Source organism: Alnus glutinosa, chromosome 9, assembly GCF_958979055.1.
Source record: "Alnus glutinosa chromosome 9, dhAlnGlut1.1, whole genome shotgun sequence".
In the NCBI taxonomy this organism is placed as follows: Eukaryota; Viridiplantae; Streptophyta; class Magnoliopsida; order Fagales; family Betulaceae; genus Alnus; species Alnus glutinosa.
This window is the reverse complement of record NC_084894.1, coordinates 3,533,957-3,556,757: the sequence shown is the minus strand read 5'-3', so window position 1 is coordinate 3,556,757 and position 22,801 is coordinate 3,533,957. Positions and strand designations below refer to the sequence as shown.

Here is a 22,801-nt window from a genome sequence, read left to right as displayed (position 1 = left end):
GTTTGGTCGGATCCGGCCAAAATTGCCGGATTCCGGCAGGACACCTCCTGGCCCGGTCAGATCCGGCATGATCCGGTCATTTTGGCCGGATCTCAGCAGATCAGTGGCCGGATCCGGTCAGATCCCGCCGGATTCCGGCCATTTGGGCCAGATCCGGCCGGATCAGTAGCCGGATCCGGTCAGATCCCGCCGGATTCCGGCCATTTTGGCCGGATCCGGTGGGGTCAGTGGCCGGATCCGGTCAGATCCGGCCGGATCCCGGCCATTTCGGCCAGATCCGGCCGGATCAGTGGCCGGATCCGGTCAGATCAGGCCTGGTTCCGGCAGGTTTCTGTCCATGGCCGGATTCCGGCGGCTGGCGGTGTTCCGGCAACCGGATTCCGGCGGCTGGCGGTATTCCGGCGGCCGGATTCCGGCAGCCGGCAGGATTCCGGTGGTCGGATTCCGACGCCGGCATTATTCCAGTGACTTGATGATGCCGGATACCGGTGCCGCCTATTTTCGAACGACCGACTATTGTAGAATTTGGACAGTCAGATATTAAACGTGCGTGTAAGGACGAAGAATATAATTTTGGAAAACGATTTACGGTTTTAAAAACCGTAAATCGTTTTCCAAAAATTAAAGAAGGTTTTACGGTCAAACCGAAAATGATTTTCGTTGACCGTTATTTTCGCCCCTACCAAACACCGTAAAATATCGAAATCATTTTCCGGAAATCATTTTACACTGAAACAAACGGAGCATAAGAGAAAAATGAAATACACGAAAACGAAAAATCTACAAGACCACTGGATCTAACACTGGTGTTGGCCTATAGCTCTGATACAATGAAATATAATATAATCTAATGAAAAACTGAAGATAAAATGCGAAAATAATAAAATGGAGACATGAGAATTTTCATATACTCATATTTATAAGAAAATTGAGATAAGTAAGGATGACATTATTAAACTTAATTACAATCGACCTTATAAAAAAAAATATCGTAATATAAAATATAAAATATAAAATATTAATATAATATATTTCCTATATTGAATATAGGAAATATATTCTCAAACAGTAAACAGAATCCCAACAGTAAACAGAATCCGAGTAATAAGAGAAGATCGGATAGAGAAGAAAATGAGCAGTGGAGCAGGGAAGATCGCGTGCGTTACCGGTGCGTCCGGCTACATAGCTTCATGGCTCGTCAAGTTTCTTCTCCAGCGTGGTTACGCTGTGAGGGCCTCTGTTCGCGACCCAAGTCAGTACTCTCTGTCTCTGTCTTTACTGTGTAATTTAATCGGGGAGTCTTTGTTTAGGGCTAATGTTTTTATGGGTTCTGACTCTTTAATTCTCGGTGAGCTTTTGGATTCTTGTCGTTGAAGTTCCTGCTTGCAAATTATAAGCAATTCCCATTTTCTGGTTGTGGCTTATAATCTTATATTTTTCAGTTTCATTGAACCTTTTGATAGCTTTCAGGGCCATTCCAGACAATGATTGAGTGTATTTAGGACACTGGGTTATTGGGTGTTGGGACTTGGGAGCTGATGGAATTGCTTTTTGGAGAATATGGGCTACTAATTATTTTCTTGAAAGGTCAAAGTTATTAAATTTTGAAGTAATCACATTAGTTCTTGATTGTAGATACACACATCAGTTTGCAATCAGATTGGGGTATCAGTTACGTTTTAATCAATTTCGGAAGTGGAAATGGATTTTAACGCTGCAGTTAATCCAATTGATCATATATGTTTATTCATCTTGACATGGGCTAAATAATCTATAACAAGTAAAAAGAATGAGAAGAAATTGGACTTTGTATGGAAACCCAACTAGAGGAATTAGCCTCCATTGAAACGACTGGACAAGTATTTGTGAGCAAAAGAAGGCGTGAATAATATTGTTTTTGGAGACAAACTGACACCATTTTTTTGATTAAATCAATAGAGACTACAGTCACTGAATAATGACACCCTGTGTAAATTACATGCAGATCTGAGTTGGACTTTGAAGGGGTGATCAAAATTGAGTCATTGTCCTTCCCTTCATTTCTTGCAGATGTGCGAGTTCAAGTCCTATAGGTTGTGTTTGGATGAAGAATTTTCAAAGTGACGGAATCTAAATTGATGGAAATTTCAATCATCAATTCCAATGTCCATTGTTTGGATGGGTTTATTTAAAAGTTCAGAAATTAGAGTCACATCGATAATGGTGATGGTGGTGGCAATAACTTGGCAATTGAGGTGGTAAAGTGTCATGATGTTGGTATTGATAATGGTACTAGTGGTGGTTGTAGATGATAGGTGGTGATGATGGTAATGGTGGTGACAATGATAATAACAGAAGATAGCAGTACGAAGAATAATAGTGATAGTATGAGAATAGTAATGTTAGTATAATTTGTTTAGTGACATATTTATGTGGAATTTGAGCATGGGATTTGCATACTTAAAAAGCCCAAATTCAATTTTTTTGATAAGTAAAACAAGTCTCATTGAAAGCCTAAAACGCCCCTAAGTACACCGGAAAGCCCAAATTCAAAATTTCAAAGAATAATAATAAAAATAAAACTATTGTTCGCCCAAGCAAGGGGAATCAACATTAAAAATTCCCAAAATAAAACCTTAGATAAAATCCTATTTTAAAATCTCTCACCCAAACACAAAGCTATAGGATATGTTTGTTAAATATTTTATTTTATTTTATTTTTTTGCGATTTGAAAGAATTTATGATGTGACAAAAAGTTGAGAAGTATTTTCAGTGGGATCCATATTTGAATAGTGTTTTCCATAGAAGAAAATTGTTTGTTAAACCTTTTTTTTTTGGTAAGTAAATTTTTTGATTAACTTTTGGAAAAATATTGTGTTTTCAAACAAACAAACAAACACTGGACATGTTTGTTTTGAGAAAATACATGTTTATTTTTCAGTCGTGGGGTCTAACTTTGTATTTTGAGAAAATACATGTTTATTATGAGAAAATATTTTATGTTTTCAAACAAACAAACACTGGACATGTTTATTTTGAGAAAATACATGTTTCTTTTTCTGTCGTGGGGTCTAACTTCTTATTTATAAAAAATTATAAAATAAAAAATTAAGAGGTTGTTGCGCGATCACCCAAAAGGGGGGAGGGGGTGGCCGCATAGCCACCTTTGTCCTGTTGGGGGTGTGCGACCTTTGTCCTGCACGGCCACACCTCTTTTCCGCTAGGGGTGGTTGTGTGGCCGCCTCTCTAGTTTTTTTTTTTTAATTATTTTTCTTAGTAGTAAGTTAGCTTTTACCCCTACAAAAATAAACACATCTTTTCTCAAAAGATACCTATAAGGTGTGAACAGTTTTCTAAAAAGTGTGTTTTGTATTGTTTTTCGAAAAGTGTTTTGTGTTTTGAAAAATGAATCCTTTGTTAAATGTTTTGAAAAATGTGTGTTTTAATATTTGAAAACAGAAAAGAGATTTTGAAAAATTTGACAAACATAGCCATGTCTTTTCGGTCCCATAGTTCAAATCAAATCACACCAAGTCACACTATTCTGTTCTAACTCAGATTATATGGGATTGAGAATAGCATGTCCTCTAGCATATGTTAGTGCACTTTCGTAGTTTTTGCATTCTATGTGAATGTTGTAATTATATGACAGCTTCCAGCTGTAATTTTTGGTTTCGTTACTCTAAAATTCTTAGTAACATAAATGCAAATATAAGTGAGATCCTTTGTAACTTTGTACTATCAAAGCTGCCCTTGAATTTTGATTAGAGCCATAACAATGCTATTCAGTCCTGTTTGTTGGCGTTTTTTTTTTTCATCGTTTACAGACTCTCCCTTTTCATTCTGATTTTCTGAGTAAGAGATTAACTGGAAAGTAGTACCCTTTTTCCTTACGTCAACTGTATAGTTTACCTGCCATGGCTATTAGTATGATACACTAATCAAGTTTATTTCCGTCTCACGCAGATGATCCAAAAAAAACAAACCACTTACTCGACCTTGATGGAGCTAAGGAGAGACTTCACCTCTTCAAAGCAAATCTTCTGGAAGAAGGTTCCTTTAATTCTGCTATTGAGGGATGTGAATGTGTTTTTCATACTGCATCTCCTGTTTTACTCTCCCATGATTCTGCTATTAAGGACCCACAGGTATAGCCCGTTTTACTCTTCCTTGAATATTAAATTGTAAGGGTTTGAATTAGAGTTTATTGATGAAATCATCATCTTTGAAGTTTTGTGTACACCTTTCTTCTGAAAGAGGTACTTATAAAAAAATACTTTTATTCTGAAAGAGGTGATTTGAACAATGAGTTTGTTAAAGATGCCATGATAGTGTCTTTCAGAATGTCTTTCTTCAGAAATAGGGGATCGAGACAGCCATGTAATGAGTGTACCGATTGACCTTTTGTCTATTCATCTAGATGAGAAGTAGGTATTTACAGCACCATTCTTTGTTTTGGAAATTGCTTTTTGTACCGTTGTCAATACAAAGGTAAGTTAACAAATTACTAAAACAGTTTTAAGATGGATTTTATTTTTTTTATTTTAAAAAAAAAACTCCAGCAGTTTGCTTTTTTATTTCTATATCTCAACTATTATTGCATCAAAGTTGTTATGCCGCCATTTCTTATGAAAGGTTTTTTTTTTCTTCAGATTTTCTTAATCACTCTACTACAAGGTGTATATGAGACATGTTTTACTATAACATATTCTAATTTCTTTCTAAGACTTGTGTTGTTGACATAATTATACTTTGTATGTATAATTTACTTGAGCCTCTAATTACTCTTTCAAAGACACATGGATAAGGGCATTGGGTCGGAAATATTTTGTAGGCTGTCGAAATGTGATGTTTTCCTCTTCAAAACTTCCAGTCCATGATTTTTTGTAACATATTCTTTCACCCCCTACTTTTACCACCAGTTCATGTTGTCAATAGTGCCTTTAGGTCTCCTGCTAGAAAAATGTACCAAAGTCGGAATATAGCCCAAACTTGAACTTTTGAGAGGTGGAGGCATAATTCATGAAATGGCTTTAAATAGCAAAAGATGTACTTTTGATAGATCATAGATATGGTTCCTGTAGCAATCATAAATATGGTGATTTTGTGACCGCAATCGAGAGGGGTAACAAAGTTCTGTAGGATAGGATTGTAGTGCCAAATACCTTTGTTTCTTCTTTGTGCAAAAACTGTCTAAAGATGTAATTTATGAATTGGACTGGAAAGAACAGATTCCTATGAACTAAATGGATGTCCAGCCACAGATTAGAATGGGGAAAAGTTTAAGTGATGTAATACTAGTCACAACCTTGTGACACATAGCTTGTGTAACGGCCTGTCATACCCTTGTGATGCATAGCTCGTGTAACTGCGCGTTTTGCATTGGTACTTTTAATAATGTCAACAGTCTTGCTATTTCTATCAGAATGCTGTTCTTGTTTCGTTTATTAAGCACTATAAAAATGCTGCCTGGGATTTTGATTCCTAGTTAAGAACACTGATTTGCTACTAAAGAACAATGATGTTAATATGGTCAAGTACTTTTTGAATGTGATACCAAGAAATTATACTAATTTTTTTTTATAAACAAGCAAATGGTAGTCGTTGCTGGTTTTTTTTTTTTTTTTAACCCTAATGATTATGAGTAATGACTTAACTTTTCCCTAACCGTTCAGGCAGAGCTACTTGATCCTGCAGTAAAGGGAACACTTAATGTTCTTAATTCGTGTGCAAACTCTCCATCTGTCAAGCGGGTAGTTTTGACATCTTCTACAGCTGCAGTTGCATTCAATGGAAGACCTCGAACTCCTGATGTGGTTGTTGATGAGACTTGGTTTTCTGATCCCGAAGTTTGTAAGCAAGCAAATGTATGTAGGGCTATTACTCTTTATTCTTTTTGAAAATAAATATGGTTATGCATTTGAATCATAGCCCATAATATTGCTGTGATTTCAATACAAATTTTATTTTATTTTTAGTTCTCATATATACTCTGTTCGTCTCATATTGTTTTTCCATTATCCTATTTTGGAATGTCCCAAAATAGTGTACTTTGAAAACTCGATTGGTACAATTTTTAGATACTCTTCTATCTTATCCTTCACTATATTTGAAAAGTCAAAGACATTGCATTAAATGATATCTCCTTGCAAAGTTGGATTTTCTAGTGGTCAAACAAATTTGGTTTGGAGTAAAAATCAATGGTTATTTCCTTTGTCATTTTATGTACTTGTCGAGATGTGTTATGTGTCCAATAAGCATCGACTTCTCAGAGACGGGGTGTGCAACTTATAGATGAGTGCAATTATTTTAATGCATAATTGTTGAAAATATTGTGAATGAAAATTTAAACTTGTAGGTAAGTTTGTGGGTGTGAAGATGAGGGGCGTTGGTGCTCCGCCAAGGCTCGGGGACCCTCCTCTGTTGTCGTCTTCTTTAGAGGTGGGTGAATCTTCGAAATGAGATGTTTTTGAAGGGGTTGGTACCTTGGTGGTTCTCCCGGGGCCGCGATAGATGTTGGTTTCTGTTTTCAGACTCTTAGGGCCTCCCACAAGGGGAATGTGAAGGCCTTTTTGGATTTATTGGCTCAAATTGATGTGGCGCAGTATCAAGAGGTTTCAGTCTCCACTTTTAAGTTTAAAGGAAGTAGAGAGTGAAAAACTCAAAGCGCTCGATTAATTATGATGCCAGGGGTTTTGGTTCTAGCCGGGGCAAAGGCAAGAGCGCCCTTGCTGTGGTGTAATGGTCTCTGGGTTTTGTGGGTTGGTTCTTGTTGGGGTGTTTGGGTTTCCTTCTGTTTTTTGGTTTTCACGTGTTTTTTTTCTTTCTTTTCTTTTTCCTATTTTTGTGTCCTTTTTGTATTCCTCCTGTATTCTTAGGGGTGCCTTTACATTTTTTTTATAAATTTTTCTACTTACCTATCCAAAAAAAACAAAAAAAAAAAAATTGGCAAATTTATTATACGAGTTTATGAAGATTTTAAATATGAGACCTCTAACCATTTTTCTCTAATAAATAAATAAAAATGATGTCAAAATACTATTATGCCATTCCATTTTTTTTTTTTAAAAATAAAAATAAAAGACTGGGGTGGCTTGTGACCAGGCCACCTTTGTTCCCTCTATTGGGTGTGGTTGCCTCTGCATGCGGTCACTCACGGCCAGCCCCAAGAGAGGGGGTGGCTCGCAGCCACCCCATTATATATATATATATATATATATATATTAATTTTTTTAATGAAAAGGGCATAATAGTGTTTTCAAGTCATTTTCGTTATTTATTTGTGGGAAAAATAGCAAGAGGTCTTAGATTTAAAATCATTGTAAACTTAGGTATTAGATTGGCCAAATTGAAAACTAGGGTCTAAAACACAAAATCTGAAAATGCACGGGTTTGTAAATATTTTATTTATAAAGTAATGGGAGCTTGTCTGGTATTGAACTATAATAATAAAGGAAGGGATGAAATTTGGGAAGAGTGGAAGAGCAAAGAATGGTAGCTTGTTAGGCTGTTGGTACTTGCCATTTATTAATCTGCAGATCATTTCCTTTATATGACTTATATATGCCTTTCTTCTTTTAGGGGAAAAGGGGAGGGAGAGGAGGAGGAAGAAAGGGGGGAGAGGGAGGGGAGGGAGGGGAGGGGACGTTCCTTTGGATGGTACTGAATTGGAATGCAGTACTTGGAAGTTCGAGTGGATCTTGGTTGGAGGGAATTTGTTCTAAAGGGGGTGAGGTTAGTACCATTAGCGACCCTATTTCCAGCCCACCAATAGAATCCTCTCGTTTCTTATGGTTGTAGCAACCTTTGCAAAGGGATAGTATCATCAAAGGCAACCTTTTTTAACAGACATGTAGTGAGTTAAAAGAGAATTTGTGGTTGAAGCCAAATGGTTTCTTTTTAAGTGTTATCCTTAGGGACTGGATCTATTAAGATTAAGTCTTGCTTCTTCTCATGACCTCGTAGTATCTGGAGAACTGATATTTTATTGAACAGTTTTGCAAGAAAACTTGGAACACTGCTCTACAGAAGTAAATAATATATAGATACTTATGCAATCAGGTATGAGAGTATTTCGTTTCTACATATGCATGAGCTCACTCCCTAAAATTAATCTGAATCTTAGGTTATGCTCCATTTGTTCCTGCTCCCACATCAGTAATTGGATAGCTTGGCCCATTTAATGGTTTACTGCAACATCATACTGAAGGTTGTCACGTTCTTCCAAGTGATTATGACTAGTGCTGTGTAGTTTAAGAGATGCTGCATCTGTCATTATGATGCAGCTTTAACTCAAAACATGTGGTTAATTTATACTCTTCATGGAAGCAATAGATTATTTTAGTGAGGGAGCATTCTGCACCAGTCAGTCTCTGTCATGCTCAGCCGTTAGTGCTTTGTTAAAGTCAATGCCCTTCTCTGGTAACTTATAAAACAGGGAACCATGCTACTAATGACTATCATATATTCAGCAGTTCATTTATGTTTCTGGGTGATAATGTTGAATGTATTTTTTTTTCCAGAAATGGTATGTGGTTTCAAAGACTTTGGCCGAAGACGCTGCCTGGAAGTTTGCAAAAGAGAAGGGTATTGACTTGGTTGCAATTAACCCATCAATGGTGATTGGTCCTCTCTTACAGCCAACACTAAATTCAAGTGCTGCTGTGATTTCCAACTTAATAAATGGTATTTTTTCTTTACTATACTGATTGTAAATCCTAATTTATGATTCATCTCTATAAGTAGATCTTGACTAACAACCTTGGTAATGAGAGCTGTATTTGATAACTCATTTTGGGAAGTTGTTCAGTACAAATCATCATGTTTCTGTTTCTGCTGAATCAGGATGTTAACCAAGCAGCTTGATGCTAGCCTTTTATGCCCCTTTGGGCCTTTGCACAAATATTACTGTGTGAGCGTGTGTATTTGTGTGTCTTGTCTGTGGTACTTTATTCTGAAATAATGATATGATCCCTACTTGTTTAAGGTACTTATTGTAATATGATACCCTAAAATTTCCATTCCCAGAAATTATGTATCTTTTCTTGCTTTTTATTTGATATCTCTCTTGTTCTTTATTTGGTGCAGGAGCACAGGTGTTTCCCAATCTAACATTTGGATGGGTTGATGTCAGAGATGTTGCCAAAGCACATATTCAAGCATGTGAAATCCCTTCAGCTAGTGGAAGATATTGTATTGTTGAGACTGTTGCACACAATTCTGAAGTTGTGAGGACTTTACGTGAGCTTTATCCGTCTTTACGACTTCCAGAGAAGTAAGTGTTTATTTCCCTCTAATTTCAAGATATAATATTTGAGTAATACTTTACATTAGCTGTATCGCTCCAATTGCACATTCCTGTTTGTATGACATGGTTTGGTGATTTAAGAAGGGGACTAGCTATATATTTTTTCTTTTGGTTATGGGTTAATTACTTATAGCCCCCTCAACTACCACTCATTTACACATTGCCCTCATGAACTGCCACTTGTCACACTCAACCTCCTTCAAATACCAATCGTTGGCAAAAAAACCCGTTTTGTTAACCAAAATCATTAAAAGGGACGGGTAATTGATCACATGCCATACACGTGATTGTTTTAGACATGAAATGACAAAAATAGGCTGAATTTAAAAACTAAATTTATTTAAAGACCCTCAAGTTATAAAAATTCAAAATAAAACTAAAATTAAAACAAACGGAGCCTTATAAATACTAGCAAAGTTTTAATATGCATTTGGAGAACATGTGTCACGAATTCAAACTCTTTTGAGAAACCAAAATGCCTTTGTTTCCACCTTTCCCCCTCTTTTTAGTAAATTTCCATCTTAATTTTATTTTTTGTTTTTCCAAATAACCTTGACAGGTGTGCGGATGATAATCCCTTTGTACCAACATATCAGGTGTCCAAAGAAAAGGCAAAAAGCTTGGGTATTGAATTCACCCCTTTTGAGGTGAGCCTCAAGGATACTGTTGAAAGCTTGAAGGAGAAGAACTTTGTCAGTTTTTAAGTTTGGTAGCACCCTGAAGCTTGAAGTAAGAGAACAGAATGCTTTGCATTTTTCTCTTGATAGGTTTCAAAACTACTCATTTTGGTGCGGATGATTAATAGAAGTGTGAGTTTTTGAGTATTTGTGATCAGGATGAGTTGATGATTAATGTAATAATATCACTGATTTTCTTTAATCTCGTTTAATGTCGAGTGGCGTTATTAATATTGTTAATTATGGCCTCACATGGGGAGCAGAAAAGTCGACACTTGGGTAAATTTTCATAGCTTTCCAAGAAGAAGAAGGATGAATAAGAGAGATAGTGTTTTAGATTATGGGAGAGATCTTCCGGTCCAAGGTAATCGATGGCCGCTGAAGAGCCAAGATGACAACAAGAGAATGGCCTTCCAGAATGAAGGTATTAAGCTTCAAGGATTTGGCCATGATATGGGTCACATTTTAGACCAATCTGGGTCACATTTTAGACTAATCTGGGAGATGGCACAGACAATTTGACCGATAGAGTTACCGCACAAAGCTACTCAAGTTGAGGAGAAGAAATCGTGAATGGCTGTATCAAAATTGATTTTAAATAACCGGAGAAAGTGGGACTAATTTTTCGTAGTCTTACCTAATTTCATATTCCGGGATGAAGCATTTGAATTTGGAATTTTTATCCCACTAACATTTTGTATACTAAAAACACAAAAAAAAAAAAAAAACAGCTTTAACCTTAAATAGCTTATAGAACAATGCTATAGGCACACTTTTTTTTTTTTTTTTTTTTTTTTTTTTAACAGAAATCACTTCTCATTAATAATCATAAAAACCCCCCTCATTGGTTAATAGGTAGAGACAACATATTCCCTACAAACAATATTAGATGGGAAATGTGTGACTTTTTCCAACCAAATAGAATATGTGACTTGAGCGACAACTGCTTTGGCTAGAGCATGTGCCACTGAATTAGCTTTCTTCTTTCGTATGTACTACGCTAAATGGACGGAGTGACATCGCTTCTTGTTTTGATTCCCTGTATAAAATGTCCAAACAGGCTCCAAGTTGAAAGATCCGTAGCAATCGCTTTGACTATTTGCAATGCATCATTGCCTTCCAATATAAAATCAAACAGCCCTATTTTTATACTAAATAACACAAGCATGTAATGCTCTGCCCATGCCTCGGCCATAGAAGGGTCCATGCAAATGACTTGGGTAGTGCTACGTGCAGCCAATTCCAAAACGCTAATCTCACTATCGCTTGCAATAAGCCAAAGCCAATAAGCCCATTCTTATCGTTAATCGCAGCATCCCAATTGATTTTAACCATCGAAGAGGCGCGATCCGGGTAACTGTTTGACCTCCTTATTGCGTCTCTCGTCCCTCCATGACCAACGTAGTGGTTCTTTTATAGTCCTCAAGTGAAGGGAAGCAATGGCTTCCCGCGTCACCTTGTCGGGGTGGTTGAAAGCTCCACCATATATATATATTTTTTTTTAATTGGCTGTCCTTGAAACACGGACGTAGTTGGTATATTTGATGATAATGCCTATATAAAAAGCGAAAGGCAAATTCCAAAACGTAAACAGAATCCGAGTAATCAGAGAAGATCGGATAGAGAAGAAAATGAGCAGCGGAGCAGGGAAGATCGCGTGCGTCACCGGTGCGTCCGGCTACATAGCTTCATGGCTCGTCAAGTTTCTTCTCCAGCGCGGTTACGCTGTCAGGGCCTCTGTTCGCGACCCAAGTCAGTACTCTCTGTCTCTGTCTTTACCGTGTAATTTAATCGCGGAGTCTTTGTTTAGGGCTAATGTGTTTATGGGTTCTGACTCTTTAATTCTCGGTGAGCTTTTGGATTCTTGTCGTTGAAGTTCCTGCTTGCAAATTATAAGCAATTCCCATTTTCTGGTTGTGGCTTATGATCGTATATTTTTCAGTTTCATTGAACCTTTTGATAGATCTCAGGGCCATTCCAGACAATGATTGAGGGTAATCCAATTTATCATATATGTTTCTTCATCTTGACATTGGCTAAATAATCTATAACAAGTAAAAAGAATGAGAAGAAATTGGACTTTGTATGGAAACCCAACTAGAGGAATTAGCCTCCATCGAAATGATTGGACAAGTATTTGTGAACAAAAGAAGGCCCAATCGGCGAATAATATTGTTTTATGAGACAAACTGACACCATTTTTTTTTAATTAAATCAATAGAGTCTACAGTCACTGAATAATGACACCCTGTGTAAATTACATGCAGATCTGAGTTTGGACTTCGAAGGAGTGATTAAAATTGAGTCATTGTCCTTCCCTTAGTTTCTTGATGATGGAAATTTCAATCATCAATTCCAATGTGCATTGTTTGGATGGGTATATTTAAAAGTTAAGAAATTAGAGTCACATCGATAATATTGATGGTGGCGGCAATAACTTGGCAATTGAGGTGGTAAAGTGTCATGATGTTGGTATTGATAGTGGTACTAGTGGCGGTTGTAGATGATATAGGTGGAGACGATGATAATAACAGAAGATAGCAGTATGAAGAATAATGGTGATAGTATGAGAATAGCAATGTTAGTATAATTTGTTTAGTGACATTTATGTGGAATTTGAGCATGGGATTTGGATACTTAAAAAAGCCCAAATTCAAAATTTCAACGAAGAATAATAAAAATAAAACTATTATTCACCCAAGCAAGGGGAATCAACATTAAAAATTCCCCAAATAAAACCTTTAGATAAAATCCTATTTTAAAATCTCTCACCGTTTACAAAGCTATAGCATATGTTTGTTAAATATTTTAAAAACTTTTTGTTTTGTTTGTTTTTGTTTTTTTTTTTTTTTTGTGATTTGAAAAAATTTATGATGTGACAAAAAGTTGAGAAGTATTTTTCGGTGGGATCCATATTTGAATAGTGTTTTCCATAGAAGAAAATTGTTTGGTAAACTTATTTTTTTTTGTAAGTAACTTTATTGATAAACTTTTGGAAAAATATTTTGTGTTTTCGAACAAACAAACACTGGACATGTTTATTTTGAGAAAATACATGTTTATTTTTCAGTTGTGGGGTCTAACTTTGTATTTTGAGAAAATACATGTTTATTTTAAGAAAATATTTTGTGTTTTCAAACAAACAAACACTGTACATGTTTATTTTGAGAAAATACAAGTTTATTTTTCAGTCGCGGGGTCTAACTCTTATTTATAAAAAATTATAAGATAAAAAATAGAGGTTGTTGCGTGATCACCCAAAAGGGGGGAGAGGGTGGCCGCATGGCCACCTTTGTCCTGCACGGCCACCCTCTTTTTCGCTGCAGGTGGTTGTGTGGCCACCTCTCTCTCTCTCTCTTTTTTTTTTTTTTTTTTTTCTAAGCAATAAGTTAGCTTTTACCCCTTCAAAAATAAACACATATTTTTTTCTTTTTTTTTGATAAGTAATAAACTGGTTTTATTAAAAGTGTAATGCACCCTTAAGCACACAGAAAGTATACAAGAGAAAGTACCTAACTAGAAATCGAAAAACGAACAAGAAAATCACCAAAACTAAGCGACAAAGGGGACCCAAAAGCCACTGTCCAAAGATACAAAGTATGAATAAAAGAAGCTAAAATATCCTTCAAGGACCTCTCAAAATCCTCAAAACACCTATTATTTCTTTCCTTCCAAACACACCAAAGAATTTTATGTCAGCACCATCTTCCAAGTCGTGACACTCCTCGGCCTTCCAGACATCTACCAACAAGCTAAATAAACACATCTTTTCTCAAAAGATACCTATAAGATGTGAACAGTTTTCTAAAAAGTGTGTTTTGTATTGTTTTTCGAAAAGTGTTTTGTGTTTTGAAAAATGAATCCTTTGTTAAATGTTTTGAAAAAAGTGTGTTTTTATTTTTGAAAACAGAAAAGAGATTTTTGAAAAATTTAACATAGCCATGTCTTTTCGGTCCCATAGTTCAAATCAAATCACACCAAGTCACACCATTCTGTTCTAAATCATTTTATTTGGGATTGAGAATAGCATGTCCTCTAGCATATGTTAGTGCACTTTTGTAGTTTTTGCATTCTATGTGAATGTTGTAATTATATGACAGCTTCCAGCTGTAATTTTTGGTTTCGTTACTCTAAAATTCTTAGTGACAAAAATGCAAATATAAGTGAGATCCTTTGTAACTTCGTGGCATACAATGGATTAGTGAGTTTCGATTCGGAAGGCTGCGACTTCTTAACTGCGGCAGTTTCTCCTCCTGCACAAATATATATATATACTGATTTGTAAATGTGCTCATGAGTAAGAAATATATTAATTTAAATTGTATGTTAGATAGTATCAAAGCTGCCCTTAAATTTTGATCTTGCAGTGTCATAGATTAGAGGAATAACAATGCTATTCAGTCCTGTTTATTGGCATTTTCTTTTCATTGTTTACAGACTCTCCCTTTTTATTCTGATTTTCTTAGTAAGATACATTAATCAAGTTTATTTCCGTCTCATGCAGATGATCCAAAAAAAACAAACCACTTACTCGAACTTGATGGAGCTAAGGAGAGACTTCACCTCTTCAAAGCAAATCTGCTGGAAGAAGGTTCCTTTAATTCTGCTATTGAGGGGTGTGAATGTGTTTTTCATACTGCATCTCCCTTCTATTATGATGTTAAGGACCCACAGGTATAGCCCGTTTTACTCTTCCTTGAATATTAAATTGCATGGGTTAGAATTAGCATTTATTGATGAAATCATCATCTTTGAAGTTTTGTGTACACCTTTCTTCTGAAAGAGGTACTTATAAAAAATAAAAAATAAATAAATAAAACCTTTATTCTGAAAGAGGTGATTTGAACAACGAGTTTGTTAAAGATGCCATGATAGTGTCTTTCAGAATGTCTTTCTTCAGACATAGGGGATCGAGACATCCATGTAATGAGTGTACCGATTGACCTTTTTTCTATTCATCTAGATGAGAAGCAGGTAATAGGGGTCTCAGAGATGATTTACTGCACCATTCTTTGTTTTGGAAGTTGCTTTTTGTACCGTTGTCAATACAAAGGTAAGCAAGTTAACAAATTACTAAAACGACTTTAAGATGGATTTTTTTCCCCCCCAACTCCAGCCATTTGCTTTTTTATTTCTTTATCTCAACTATTATTACATCAAAGTAGTTATGCCACCATTTCTTATGAAATGTTTTTTTTTTTTTTTTTTCAGTTTTTCTTAATCACTCTAGTACAAGGTGTATATGAGGCATGTTTTATTATAACATATTCTAATTTCTTTATAAGACTTGTGTTGTCTGACATAATTATACTTTGTATGTATAATTTACTTGAGCCTCTATTTACTCTTTCAAAGACACATGGATAAGGGCATTGGGTAGGAAATATTTTGTAGGCTGCCGAAATGTGATGTTTTCCTCTTCAAAACTTCCAGTCCATGAGTTTTTTTGTAACATATTCTTTCACCCCCTACTTTTACCACCAGTTCATGTTGTCAATAGTGCCTTCCCCAGGTCTCCTGCTAGAAAAATGTACCAAAGTCGGAATATAGCCCAAACTTGAACTTTTGAGAGGTGGAGGCATAATTCATGAAATGGCTTTAAATAGCAAAAGATGTACTTTTGATAGATCATAGATATGGTTCCTGTAGCAATCATAAATATGGTGATTTTGTGATCGCATTGGAGATGGGTAACAAAGTTCTATAGGATAGGATTGCAGTGCCAAATACCTTTGTTTCTTCTTTGTGCAAAAACTGTATAAAGATGTAAATTATGAATTGGACTGGAAAGAACACATCCCTATGAACTACATGGATGTCCAGCCACAGATTAGAATGGAGAAAAGTTTAAGTGATGTAATACTAGTCACAACCTTGTGAAACATAGCTTGTGTAACGGCCTGTAATAACCTTGTGAAGCATAGCTCGTGTAACTGCGCATTTCGCATTTATACTTTTAATGATGTCAACAGTCTTGCTATTTCTATCAGAATGCTGTTCTTGTTTCATTTCTTAAGCACTATAAAAATGCTGCCTGGGATTTTGATTCCTAGTTAAGAACGCCGAGTTCCTACTAAAGAACAATGATGTTAATATAGTCAAGTACTTTTTGAATGTGATACCATGAAATTATACTAAATTTTGTTTATAAAAAACAAATGTCTCTCTTGTCTTTGCTATAGGTAGTCATTTGCTGCTTTTTTTTTTTTTTTATTCTAATGATTATGAGTCATGACATAACTTTTCCCTAACCGTTCAGGCAGAGCTAGTTGATCCTGCAGTAAAGGGAACACTTAACGTTCTTAATTCGTGTGCAAAATCTCCATCTGTCAAGCGGGTAGTTTTGACATCTTCTATAGCTGCAGTTGCATTCAATGGAAGACCTCGAACTCCTGATGTGGTTGTTGATGAGACTTGGTTTTCTGATCCAGAAGTTTGTAAGCAAGCAAATGTATGTAGGGCTATTACTCTTTATTCTTTTTGAAAATAAATATGGTGATGCATTTGAATCATAGTCCATAATATTGCAGTGATTTAAATACAAACTTAAACTACTTTTAGTTTCATGTTTTTTGAGTTCTCATATATACTCTGTTCGTCTCATATTGTTTTTCCATTATCCTATTTTGGAATGTCCCAAAATATTGTGTACTTCGAAAACTTGATTGACACAATTTTTAGATACTCTTCTATCTTATCCTTCACTATATTTGAAAAGTCAAAAGACATTGGATTAAATGATATCTCCTTGCAAAGTTGGATTTTCTAGTGGTCAAACAATTTGGTTTAGAGTAAAAATTAATGGTTATTTCCTTTGTCATTTTGTGTACTGGGAAAGATGAGTTATGTGTCCAATAAGCACCGACTTCTCAGAGATGGGGTGTGCAACTTAATAGACCAGTGCAATTATTTTAATGCATAATTGTTGAAAATATTGTGAGTGAAAATTTAAACTTGTAGGTAAGTCTGTGGGTGTGAAGATGAGGGGCATTGGTGCCCCACCAAGGCTTGGGAACCCTCCTCTATTGTCGTCTTCCTTAGAGGTGGGTGAATCTTTGAGAGGAGATGTTTTTGAAGGGGTTGGTGCCATGGTGGTTCTTGCAGGGCCACGATAGATGTCAGTTTACTTTTCTGGACTCTAGTGGTCTCCCACGAGAGGAATGTGAAAGGCTTTTTGGATTGATTGGCTCAAATTGATGTGGCGCAGTATTAAGAGGTTTCGGTCTCCGTACTTACAGAAAAAAAAAGAGGTTTCAGTCTCCACTTCTAAGTTTAAAGGGAGTAGAGAGGTGAAAAACTTAAAGTGCTCGATTAATTATGATGCTAGGGGTTTTTGTTCTAGCTAGGGCAAAGGCAAGAGTGCCCTTGCTGTGGTGTAATGGCCTCTGGGTTTTGTGGGCTGGTTCCTGTTGGGGTGTTTGGGTTTCCTTCTGTTTTCGGGTTTTGTGGGTGTTTTTTCTTTTTTTCTTTCTTTTTCCTGTTTTGGTGTCCTTTTTGTATTCCCCCTGTATTCTTGGTGCCTTTACATTTTTTTTATAAATTTTTATACTTACCTATCCAAAGGAAAAAAAAAAAAAAAAAATTGGCAAATTTAATATTCAAGTTTATGAAGATTTTAAATCTAAGACCTCTAACCATTTTTCTCTAATAAATAAATAAAAATGATGTTAAAATACTATTATGCCATTCCATTCCATTTTTGTTTTTTAAAAAATAAAAATAAAAGACTAGAGTGGCTCGTGACCAGGCCACCTTTGTTCCCTCTATTGGGGGTGGTTGCCTCTGCATGGGGTCACTAATGGCCATCCCCAAGAGAGGGGGTGGCTCACAGCCACCCCATTAGATATATATTTTTTGTTTTGTTTTTTTAATTTTTTTAATGAAAAGGGCATAATAGTGTTTTCAAGTCATTTTTGTTATTTAATTGTTGGAAAAATAGGTAGAGGTCTTGGATTTAAACTCATTTTAAACGTAAGTATTAAATTGGTCTTTGTTTTAACTCATGACAATTTACGTAGGCGTGGTATTGTGGTGGTAGAGTGGTGTGTTATGTGCAAGAAGCATGGGGAATCCGTTGATCACCTTCTTCTACATTGTGACATGGCACGGGTTGTTTGGAGTTATTTTTATAGCTTATTCGGGGTGGAGTGGGTTATGCCTAGTAGTGTTTTGGATTTATTGAGTGGTTGGGGCACCTTGCTAGGTCGTGGTTCTGCTATTTGTATTTGGAAGTAGGTTCTTTTATGTGTTTTGTGGGGCTTGTGGCGTGAGAGAAATTCTAGGCTTTTTGAGGATTTGGAGGTTACGGTTGGGGCTCTTTGTAGAAATGTGCTTAATATGTTATATTTGTGGGTGTCGGCACATAGCTCGGGTCGTATGTCGTCTGATGATTTTTTACTTTCATGTTCGTTTATCTTCTCTGATTAGGGGCTCTTTTGTATACTTCCTGTGTACTAGGGTTGCGCCCCTTGCGCTTTTTAATGAAATTATTACTTATAAAAAAAAAGGTATTAAATTGGCCAAATTGAAAACTAAGGTCTAAAACACAAAATCCGAAGATGCATGGGTTTGTAAATATTTTATTTATAAATTAATGGAAGCTTGTCTGTTATTGAACTAGAATAATAAAGTAAGGGATGTAATTTGGGAAGAGTGGAAGAGCAAAGAATGGTAGCTTGTTAGGCTATCGGTACTTGCCATGTATTAATCTGCAGATCATTTCCTTTATATGACTTATATATGCCTTTCTTCTTTTAGGGGAAAAGGGGAAGGAGAGAAGAGGAGGAAGAAAGGGGGGAGAGGGAGGGAAGGGGAGGTTCCTTTCGATGGTACTGAATTGGAATGCAGTACATGAAAGTTAGAGTGGATCTTGGTTGGAGGGAATTTCTTCTAAAGGGGGTGAGGTTAATTAGTACCATTAGCGACCCTATTTCCATCTCACCAATAGAATCCTCGCATTTCTTATGGTTGTAGCAACCTTTGCAAAAGGATAGTAGCATCAAAAGCAGCCTTGTTTAACAGACATGTAGTGAGCTAAAAGAGAATTTGTGGTTGAAGCCAAATGGTTTCCTTTAAGTGTTATCCTTAGGGACCGGATCTATTAAGATTAAGTCTTGCTTCTGCTCATTACCTCGTAGTATCTGGAGAACTCTTTTATTGAACAGTTTTGCAAGAAAACTTGGAACACTGGTCTACAGAAGTAAAGAATATAGAGATACTTATGCAATCAGGTATGAGAGTATTTCGTTTCTACACATGCATGAGCTCACTCCCTAAAATTAATCTGAATCTTAGGTTATGCTCCATTGGTTCCTGCTCCTACATCAGTAATTGGATAGTTTGGCCCCTTTAATGGTTTACTGCAACATCATAACTGAAGGTTGTCATGTTCTTCCAAGTGATTATGACTAGTGCTGTGTAGGTTAAGAGATCCTGCATCTGTCATCATGATGCAGCTTTAACTCAAAACATGTGGTTAATTTATACTCTTCATGGAAGCAATAGATTATTTTAGTGAGGGAGCACTCTGCACCAGTCAGTCTCTGTCCTGCTCAGCCATTAGTGCTTTGTTAAAGTCAATGCCCTTCTATGGTCACTTATAAAACAGGGATCCATGCTACTAATGACTATCATATATTCAGCAGTTCATTTATGTTTCTGGGTGCTAATGTTGACTGTATTTTTCTCCCAGCAATGGTATGTGGTTTCAAAGACATTGGCTGAAGAAGCTGCCTGGAAGTTTGCAAAAGAGAAGGGTATTGACTTGGTTGCAATTAACCCATCAATGGTGATTGGTCCTCTCTTACAGCCGACACTAAATACAAGTGCTGCTGTGATTTCCAACGTATTAAATGGTATTTGTTCTTTACTATACTGATTGTAAATCCTAATTTATGATTCATCTCTATAAGTAGATCTTGACTAACAACCTTTTAACAAGAGCATGTTTCAAATGGTAATGAGAGGTGTATTTGATAACTCATTTAGGGAAGGTTGTAGAGTACAAAACATCATGTTTCTATTTCTGCTGAATCAGGATGTTAACCAAGCAGCTTGATGCTAGCGTTTTATGCCCCTTTGGGCCTTTGCACAAATATTACCGTGTGAGCGTGTGTATTTGTGTGTCTTGTCTGTGGTACTTTATTCTGAAATAATGATATGATCCCTACTTGTTTAAGGTACTTACTGTAATATGATACCCTAAAATTTCCATTCCCAGAAATTTTTGTATCTTTTCTTGCTTTTTATTTGATATCTCTCTTGTTCTTTATTTGGTGCAGGAGCACAGGTGTTTCCCAATCTAACATTTGGATGGGTTGATGTCAGAGATGTTGCCAAAGCACATATTCAAGCATATGAAATCCCTTCCGCTAGTGGAAGATATTGTGTGGTTGGGAGGGTTGCACACTATTCTGAAGTTGTGAGGACTTTACGTGAGCTTTATCCGTCTTTACGACTTCCAGAGAAGTGAGTGTTTTTTTCCCTCTAATTTCAAAAGATATAATATTTGAGTATTACTTTCCTTTAGCAGTATCGCTCCAATTGCACATTCCTGTATGTATGACATGGTTTGGTGATTTAACTAAGGGGACTAGCTATATATTTTTTCTTTTGGTTATGGGTTAATTACTTATAGCCCAGCCCCCTCAACTACCACTCATTTACACATTGCCCTCATGAACTGCCACTTGTCACACTCAACCTCCTTCAAATACCAATCGTTGGAAAAAAAACCCGTTTTGTTAACCAAAATCTTTGAAAGGGACGGGATATTGATCACATGCCATACACGTGATTGTTTTAGACCTGAAATGACAAAAATAGGCTGAATTTAAAAACTAAATTTATTTAAAGACCCTCAAGTTAAAAAAATTCAAAATTAAACTAAAATTAAAACAAACGGAGCCTTATAAATACTAGCAAAGTTTTAATATGCATTTGGAGAACATGTGTCACGTATTCAAACTCTTTTGAGAAACCAAAATGCCTTTGTTTCCACCTTTCCCCCACTTTTTAGTAAATTTCCATCTTAATTTTATTTTTTGTTTTTCCAAATAACCTTGACAGGTGTGCGGATGATAAGCCCTTTGTACCAACGTATCAGGTGTCCAAAGAAAGGGCAAAAAGCTTGGGTATTGAATTCACCCCTTTTGAGGTGAGCCTCAAGGATACTGTTGAAAGCTTGAAGGAGAAGAACTTTGTCAGTTTTTAAGTTTGGCAGCCCCATGAAGCTCTTTCCAATAAATAAATGCTGCTGATGAGGTGTTTTGATTGTGTGGCAGCACCCTAAAGCTTGCAGCAAAAGAACAGAATGCTTGGCATTTTTCTCTTGATAGGTTTCAAAACTACTCATTTTAGTGTGGATGATTATTAGAAGTGTGAGTGTTTGAGTATGTAATCAGGATGAGTTCATGGTCATGAGTGTAATAATATCACTGATTTTTCTTTAATCTCGTTTAATAATGTTGAGTGGTGTTATTAATATTGTTAATTACGGCCTCAAATGCTACTTCAAGACACTGCCAACACTTGTGTGCTAATCTATGATCTCTTTCTCTAGTGTGTTACATAAGCAATATATATTGGTTGCCTCAAATTAATCATGATTCCATCGTTTGACATCATCAACACACAATAGTAATTGTGGGAAAATGATTTGTAGGGGACGGAAACTGTCTTTTAGCACCCACTTTTTATTAAAAAAATGAGTTTTAATGAAAAAGTTGTCTCTCGGAGACGCTAAAGTGTATCATTGCTCGTCATTGTGGGCATTGGTAGCCACCATCCTTAGAATGCTCTCTCTCTCTCAATTATGAAATGCGGGCAGTTAATGTGAGAATGTACGTGGGCTTGCCCGAACGCTTGTCGGAGTAGGTGTATAGCCTACGTGTACTATTACATTAACTACGTGTACAATACGAGCAGCTAATTTCATTGAAAGCTGTGTGTAAATTAGTTGGAAGTGCGTAAATTAGTGGGAATTGTGTGCAGCCAACCACATTCTTTGTGCAATTTGTTATATAGTGTGTAATCATTAAACTATCTCGTACTAAAAAATGTGGTGCTAAAAATGGCAGCATTTTGTTATTTTAAAAATGAGCACAAATTAAGCTTTTCAATTGGATTAAAAATTAAAATTCATAGGATTTTTCATATATAGGATTGCGTTTTTAAAAAAATTAAGATTAAAAAATACAAAAAATTTTCAAATCGCAAGCAATAGGGTACTTTTTTGAAAACGTATAATTTTAAAGGATAAACTACAATTTTGTCAAACGATTAACTATATTTTTTAAAATTTTGTTTTTAAATCTCTATTTTTAAATCGCACATTTTTAAATTTCAAACCCAAATGAACCAAAATCACTCTACGAGTTCTAGAGGATATTAAAAATTTCAAATTTATTAGATATATATATATATATATATATATTTTCTTTGACTATAAATTGCATTTTTTTGTTGAAATTTAATTTTTTAGAATGCCATCGCAATGTACGTGATCAAGAAGTTCAAACAATGTGAAACTCCATGAAACTTTAGAATAATTTCTCAGTTCTACATTTATAGAAAAAAATTAACGAAGGCAAAAAAAAAAAAAAAAAAAAAGTTCAATTTACACACATGACCTAAAAAACTCTATTAAACTAATCAATTTGAATTTGTTTGACTCTGCAGTTCAGCCATGGTATGAAATTCAACAGTGTATTTAATTAAGAATATTAAATTGAGCTATTTAACTTGGTTTATCAGAATGAATTCATATTCTGAATAGATGTCACGTTTCACAAATTATAATAATTATAAAAAGTATAATACATATTTAATGGTTGATTT

General features: G+C 35.8%; 2 protein-coding genes across 2 annotated transcripts; both read left to right on the top strand.

Annotated features, from left to right (window-relative positions):
- Positions 1–1,067: 1,067 nt before the first annotated feature.
- On the top strand, positions 1,068–10,166 carry LOC133878698 (phenylacetaldehyde reductase-like). The gene is made up of 6 exons (XM_062317289.1): positions 1,068–1,252; positions 3,947–4,128; positions 5,656–5,847; positions 8,503–8,665; positions 9,068–9,254; positions 9,847–10,166. The coding sequence occupies exons 1-6, from the start codon at positions 1,132–1,134 to the stop codon at positions 9,989–9,991; spliced, it is 990 nt and encodes a 329-aa protein (XP_062173273.1). The 5' UTR covers positions 1,068–1,131; the 3' UTR covers positions 9,992–10,166.
- Positions 10,167–11,489: 1,323 nt separating this feature from the next.
- LOC133877425 (phenylacetaldehyde reductase-like) lies at positions 11,490–21,414 on the top strand. The gene is made up of 6 exons (XM_062315715.1): positions 11,490–11,716; positions 14,469–14,638; positions 16,224–16,415; positions 19,656–19,818; positions 20,245–20,431; positions 21,032–21,414. Exons 1-6 carry the CDS (start codon positions 11,596–11,598, stop codon positions 21,174–21,176), a joined length of 978 nt encoding a protein of 325 aa, XP_062171699.1. The 5' UTR covers positions 11,490–11,595; the 3' UTR covers positions 21,177–21,414.
- The last annotated feature ends 1,387 nt before the right edge of the window (positions 21,415–22,801 follow it).

What these genes read in the sequence shown, in the direction of transcription:
- LOC133878698 (XM_062317289.1), top strand. Translation starts at nt 1,132, where the DNA reads ATGAGCAGTGGAGCAGGGAAGATCGCGTGCGTTACCGGTGCGTCCGGC. An exon ending in AAGTTTGTAAGCAAGCAAAT is followed by an intron (nt 5,848 to 8,502) that starts GTATGTAGGGCT and finishes TTTTTTTTCCAG; the next exon opens with AAATGGTATGTGGTTTCAAA. An exon ending in GATTTCCAACTTAATAAATG is followed by an intron (nt 8,666 to 9,067) that starts GTATTTTTTCTT and finishes TATTTGGTGCAG; the next exon opens with GAGCACAGGTGTTTCCCAAT.
- LOC133877425 (XM_062315715.1), top strand. Translation starts at nt 11,596, where the DNA reads ATGAGCAGCGGAGCAGGGAAGATCGCGTGCGTCACCGGTGCGTCCGGC. An exon ending in ATGATGTTAAGGACCCACAG is followed by an intron (nt 14,639 to 16,223) that starts GTATAGCCCGTT and finishes CTAACCGTTCAG; the next exon opens with GCAGAGCTAGTTGATCCTGC. An exon ending in GATTTCCAACGTATTAAATG is followed by an intron (nt 19,819 to 20,244) that starts GTATTTGTTCTT and finishes TATTTGGTGCAG; the next exon opens with GAGCACAGGTGTTTCCCAAT.